The 6,868-nt window shown below is 41.7% G+C and overlaps 1 protein-coding gene across 1 annotated transcript; it reads right to left on the bottom strand.

Annotated features, from left to right (window-relative positions):
* On the bottom strand, positions 1,099–6,868 carry LOC109230236. Its single transcript, XM_019395757.1, has 6 exons — positions 6,617–6,868; positions 6,005–6,359; positions 5,182–5,715; positions 2,464–5,033; positions 1,545–1,789; positions 1,099–1,315 (listed from the first exon to the last, which is right to left on the bottom strand). The coding sequence occupies exons 1-6, from the start codon at positions 6,866–6,868 to the stop codon at positions 1,099–1,101; spliced, it is 4,173 nt and encodes a 1,390-aa protein (XP_019251302.1).

Consider the following 6,868-nt stretch of genomic DNA (forward strand, 5'->3'; position numbering starts at 1 on the left):
AACTATAGAAGCTCGGGAGTTGTGACTCCAAATTTGTATTGTAGTAGATATTGGACATTTATGTTATTCCGCACTCAGCTAATCGACTTTATTTATTGAAATTGAATGAAAATTGACGTAACGGTTCTCTAATGTTGGCTTGCCTAGCAAGTGAAATGTTAGGCGCCATCACGGTCCCGAAGGTGAGAATTCCGGGTCGTGACACAGTGAGAGAAATTCAGTTATAAGTATAATAAATCATAGTTGTGTAAAGATTGTTCCTTACTTTAAAGAAAGGAAGATATCATCCATTACATGGCTTGTGAGCTCCTACACTATCGTTATAGTTTAGATATGGCCTAAAAATATCACTTTCAAGCTGTAACGACCCGACTGATCATTTTGAGAATTGGCACTTCGCTCGGTTGTTTGAGGGTATGAGTAGCTCCGTATGAAGTATTATTACTTATGTGAATCGTCGATTTTGGATTTCAGGTTATTCGGAATTGATTTGGAAAAATGATTATCAGCTAGAAGCTTTTTTTTTATATAATCCACTAGGCATTGTGCCTAGGGCTGATTTTATAAAAACTAAACAAGATACAACATTGGAGGGGGGCATAGACCTGACCTCCAAAGATATAGTACAAAGGCACCTGTTCATGTAGACATTGACCAGGTAGAACCTGAAAACTGTGGTGAGTTAGACCTATAATGATGATCCAATTGACTATCAACTAATGATAGTCAATTGGGTATACAAAATCAGAGTGAAGTAAATCTAGGCCAACTATACAAAAACTGCACAAGAAACCTAATTCTACCAAAGGTTTGAGTTGGAAGAATAACTTCCATATACAAACAAATCTACATTTAGTAAAAATGCAGAAATCCCTTAGAGGTGGCAAAAAACAAGTATGTTTATAAGGGACCATCTTCAACCTTGCTTTGACATTGAAAGCAAAGAAAGCTAAGGTGAAGATAGGTGGCAAAAGAGGCCTGAGAAGTGGACATCTGGGAGGCTGCTCCATGCTGATGACAGAAGGAAGTGAGCATCTGTATGTTTCAGAAATTACAGTATGCTTGAAGTGAGAGTTGTTGCCTGTAAGGTGTGAATTCCTATAGCACTGTTGGAATTTGCTCAAGGAATTGACATGCTGGTGCAAAAGTGACTGGCATCCAAGGGTGAGGCAGTCCTGTGTGTGAGTATTCTGTAGACAGCATTGGTGAGTGAGTGCGAACTGTGGCAAACTGTGCATTTCCATCAGAATGAGCACCATGGGTGCCGATACCACTGCTTGAAAAGGCACATTTTGCCCAATTCTGCACCTTGTACCTGCAAATATTAGCAAACAAGTTAGAGAGAGGGGGGGCTCATTTTCCAGGTTCTTGTGTGGACTGGGTATGAGTCTGGGGATAGGGGGAAATTGTGACCCCTGATTGATGAAAAGGAACTGGTTGCAGGTTCTTGTGTTGGCTGCAACTAGTGTTTTTGTTCTCTGGTGGGAGGGTGGTATTGGTGGGATTGTTGACCACAATGGCAATCTTGAGAGGAGAGGTAAGACTGCACAAGTATGGCAAAGATGCAGGAATCACACTCTGCATAATCTGCAGCTGTAGTTGCTGAGTTCCTGCATCTGCTTTCTTCGGCTAAAGATGCTGCTTTCTGCAGTTCCTGATGCATCTGTGAGGAGATGTTTCTGGTGAGGTGATGCCACATGCTCAAGTGGTATGATTCTGGGAGAATGGGCATCAATGATACCAATACCACTCCTAGAAGACATAACACTTGAGCGTAGAAAGAGAACACCTGCAAAACAAGAAACATAGTTAGATACAACAGGGGGCTGCATACTGTCAGGTTCTTGTGTGAACTACAGTATGGTGTTTGGTTGTTGCTAAATTCAGAAGGATATTCAGCAATTAGACAATTGTGGAGGGGGAAGCAGGGAAGGTTGGTTGTGGTTGATTTCCTGATACTACAGGTTGCAGGAGAAATAATTTCTGTATTTTTTGTATTAGGAGTTGCTGCTTGTTTTTTGGGAGTGTGGATGGAGCCTACAGATACAGGGGAGGAGATTTCTTTGGCTCTGTAGTTTCCTAGGTTCTCAAGAGGATGTAAGGGGGGCCATATGGGAAGGGTTGAACCTAGGTTCTTGTGGATTCTAGGATAGAAACCTGCAAACGGGAAACAAACATTAGTAGAAAACTGGGCACATTTGCCCTTTGCTCTGTTTTTGTTGTGACTGTGGGAGTGACATTCCTTTTGTACTGTGGGATTTCTGGTCATTGTGGTGCTTGGGTGTGTGTTTTTTGGAGGGAAGGTGGACTGTTTTTAGGGCTCTCAGTATGAGGAAGGATTCATCCATAGCCATGTGAAGAAGAGTTATAGGAGGAAGTAGAGGCTGCATGATTGGAGGGTAGTCTGATTTTAGTGGATTTCCTATGCCTGAAAGCAGGGGTGTCTATGGAGTCTTGATATACCTGTCCCCTGATATGGTTAAGAAGAGAAGAAAGGCTGTTAAAGCTGGTAAGGCTGGGGAGTTCATGGCTAAGCTTAGAGAGGGAGTCATCTGGACAATTGGCCTCTCTATAGACATGAGTGGACATGAAATTTTCACATTGGGAGCACAGATTCTTTAAGTGTAGCAGTTTCATGTGAAGAGGCCATGGGGGTTCACTTTTGTTGTTTAGCCATTGGATTAGCAGAGCAGAATCAGATTCTAGGTGAATGCTGGTGAAGCCATTGGATAGCCACCGTTGGATGCCTAGGATAGCAGCTTCAGTTTCAGCAAGGTTATTGGTACCCTCTCCCAGAGGAGCTGCAATGGCATGAATAAATTCACTAGATTGTCCCTTGATAATCACTCCAGCTCCTATCCTTCCTGGATTATTTAAAGCACTCTCATCACTGTTGATCTTCACATAGGGAGCAAGAGGTCTGGTCCAGATGACTCGGGAACAAGAGGTCATGTGACTGATCTGCTCAAGGAGGGGGTACAATTGGATCCATTTGGTAGGCCATTTGATTTCAGGGTAGTTTGCTCTCAAGAGCAGGTTGATGTCTGAATTAATTGCAAAGAGGACCCTGGTAAGAGATGACAGTTTTGATCCATATCTAGCACTGCACCTATTTTTCCATAGATTCCAGGAAATAATTATAGGCATGGTGTCTAGGGTCAATCTGTGGATAGAATTATGACTCTTGTGAATCCACCATTGTATTAGCAGCATTCTCAGAGGTATGTCTTCTGTGTGTATGCCTGCAATGCTCCCATATTTTTTCCAAACAGTCCTTGCAAAGTTTCCCAAACTGAAAATGTGCTCGACTGTTTCATTAGCATAGGTGGAGCAACATACACACCTAGAGACTGTTGGGTTGCTGAACATGAGGACCCTGTCATCAGTTGGAAGTTTATTCCTTAAAGCTCTCCATAAGCAAAAGGACCATTTGAAGGGAATTTTCTTGTGCCAAGTCATTCTATTGGATAAATTGGGTTGTCTTTTTATTCTCAGTAGTTCCCAAGCAGAAGCACAGGTGAATTTCCCTGTTGTGGTTGGTTTCCATATGGCTTTATCAGGGGTATTGGGGCTAAAATGAATGGTGGTTTGAATGATCTGAGGGATTTTAAGGGGAGGGGCTATTTCATTGAGCTTCTGAAGGTTCCATTGATCACCTTCCCAGAAATAGGATACAGTTAACTTGCCAGGTCTGCCTCCTGTAGTTCTTTGGAGAGCCAAAGGGCCATCTCCTAGCCAGTTGTCCCACCAGAAACTGCTAGAGCCAGAATGGAGCCTCCAGATAATAGCCTTCTCAGCATCTTTCTTGTTGTACATCATCCTCTTCCAAGCTTGGGATTGCCCAGATTCCCAATTTCTTTTGATGGGATGGGATCTTTGACAGTATTTGGCCTTAAGGAAGGAACTCCAAAGGGAATCATTGGTTCTAAAGCGCCACCATTGCTTAAACTCCATAGCTTTGCATACTTCAGCAATTGATTTGAAACCAATTCCTCCCTCATTGACAGGATAGGATAGTTTATGCCAAGAGGCCCAGTGGTTCTTGAGTTTGTCCTTTTCCATGCCCCAAAAAAAATTAGCCATCAGCCTCTCAATCTGCTTCATGACTGTTTTAGGAGGGGAAATGGCTGACAGAAGGTGAATAGGTAAGGATTGTAGAACATATTTGATTAGAGTTGCCCTTCCTCCATATGAAAGCATCTTCCCATGCCACCCTTTAATTCTCCCCACCACTTTAGCAATGAGATTATTGAAGTGAGAAATTCTAAGCCTTCCTGTGTACAGAGGACATCCCAAATAGGTTAAGGGTGAGGCTTTTCTTGTGAAACCAGTGAGAGGGTGGATTCTTCTCACAGTAGACTGCCTAACACAAGCTGCTGTCATGAAGTGACTTTTGCTCTTGTTGATTTGTTGCCCTGAAATGTCTTCATATGTTTTCAGAATCCACATGATCCTTCTCAGAGATGATCTGCTTCCTGATGAGAAAATAATGATATCATCTGCAAAGCTGAGATGATTGCTCTGGGGGCCTCTTCTCTGCATATAAAACCCATTGAAGAACTGATCATTGGTAAGCATGTTGAGCATTCTGGAAAGCAATTCTGCCCCTAGTATGAAGAGGGAAGGAGCCAAGGGATCTCCTTGTTTCAAACCTCTAGAGGACTGGAAAAAACCACATCTGAGGCCATTTATAATGACAGAATACCAGTTATTAGACAATGTCCTCCAAATCATATCAATGACCATCTCATTAAAACCCATCCTCCTCATCATAATGCAAGTGTAGGCCCAGGATACTCTGTCATAAGCTTTGGCCATATCAAGTTTGATAACTACATTAGATCCAGCATTTGGTTTCTTGATCCCATGGACAATTTCCTGTGCTAACATGATGTTTTCTGAGATGTTTCTTCCTTTTACAAAACTTGATTTGTTGTCTGAGATGACTCTAGGAAGAATAGGTGTCAATCTTGAAGAAATGACTTTGGAGATTACTTTGTTGATGAAGTTGCTTAAACTGATTGGTCTGAATTCTGTTAGAGAGTTGGGGAATTCCACTTAGAAGCATGACTATACAAGCATTAGTCATGTATTTGGGCATTGAGCTCCCTCCAAAGAAATCCAGAACCACATTCAAAATGTCAGTTTTAATAATGTCCCAGCATGCTTGGTAGAATTTACCATTCATACCATCTGGACCAGCAGCACTTGTGGGACTCATTGAAAAAACCACTTCTTTGAGTTCAGCCAAAGTGGGATCAGTAGTGAGACAGGTGTTGTCTTCTGGGGTTATCAAGGAGGGGATACATGAAAGAAGGTGCTCTCTAATGTGGCCCCCTGGTTCTGAAAATAATTCTTGAAAATAATCACAGGCAGCATCCCCAATAGCATTGTCCCCATGAACCCAAGTACCCTCTGCATTCTTGATTTTGTGAATGAATAGTTTCCTTCTCCTTCCCCTAATGAGGCTGTGGAAGTACTTTGAATTAGCATCTCCCTCCTTGAACCATTGAAGCTGAGTTTTTTGCTTCAGAATGCTTTCTTCCAGCTTCAGGTATCTGATGTAATTTGCTTTGGTCTCATGAAGATTAATTCTGTCAGTTTCATCATTAGTGTTTGCCCAAACCATTTCAGCATTTTTGACTTGTTGTTCATATTCCCTGGCTTTTTGGAAAATGTCCCCATATTCTTCCCTTGACCATTTACTCAGTGGCACTGCTCACAGATTTGAGTTTCTGATGAAAGACCCACATAGGCTTTCCCTGAACTTCTTTTTCCTAGATTTCTTTCACCAGTGGCAGGAATTTCTCATTTTTGACCCAACAATTTAGGAATTTGAAATACTTCTTGGCAAAATCTTGTCTTTTATTGATCTCCATAAAGAGTGGATTATGATCTGAGCTAGTAGATGTAAGGTGGGTGATAGTGGTAGCTAGAAATGTAGAGAGCCATTGATCATTTACCAGACCTCTATCAAGCCTCTTCTAGACTATAGAACATGGACCTCTTCCATTGGACCAGGTGTATTTAGGTCCATAATAACCAAGGTCAACTAGACCACATTCTTCCATCATACTCAGGAAATCCAAACTTTTACTCATTTGATATGGGAGACCACCTATTTTTTCTTTAACAGATGCAATGACATTGAAATCCCCTATTACACACCATGGATAAGTGTAATTGGTTGATTTGTGTCTCAAGATGTCCCAAAGTGGTCTTCTCATAGCAAGCTTGCATTTGGCATATATGACAGTGACATAGAAGGTGTTATCATCAACCACATGTCTCATCTCAAGGGATAACTGTTGTTCATCATGGTCTAAGACTTTAGCTGTGAAATCCTTGTCCCAGAAAACCTAGATTTTGTTATTGATGTTTGAAGCAGAATGGTCCATGGAGAGTTGGAGTTGGAATTGGTTGATATGGGAGTGGTCAGCATGGTGCAGAATTGGTTCAAGGACAGCTATAAATGAAAGGTTGTCAATTTGTTTTAGGATTCTGAGTCTCTCAATGGCTCCAGAAGTCCTAATGCCTCTTGCATTCCATATGATTGTACTAATCATTGGAAAGAAGGGGTTGATTTGTTTTTTGGTGGGACACTGCTACTTCTAACAGCTTTACTTCTTATTAACCTGGGGGAAATTCTCATTTGGAGAGATTTTCTTGCAGATGCACTATTTGTCTGATTATCAACACCATTGACTGCAGCAATCAGGAGACCACAGTGTTGCTCTGTTTCTGCTTCTTCATCAGTTTTATCAATGTCCTCCTTTTGTTGCTCTCCCATCTCATCCTCAGATTGGATGGGCATATATTCATCTTCTTGGGAAGAGTATTTATTGAGGGGACATTGTTCCAGGGCCAT

Source organism: Nicotiana attenuata, chromosome 7 (assembly GCF_001879085.1).
Source record: "Nicotiana attenuata strain UT chromosome 7, NIATTr2, whole genome shotgun sequence".
In the NCBI taxonomy this organism is placed as follows: Eukaryota; Viridiplantae; Streptophyta; class Magnoliopsida; order Solanales; family Solanaceae; genus Nicotiana; species Nicotiana attenuata.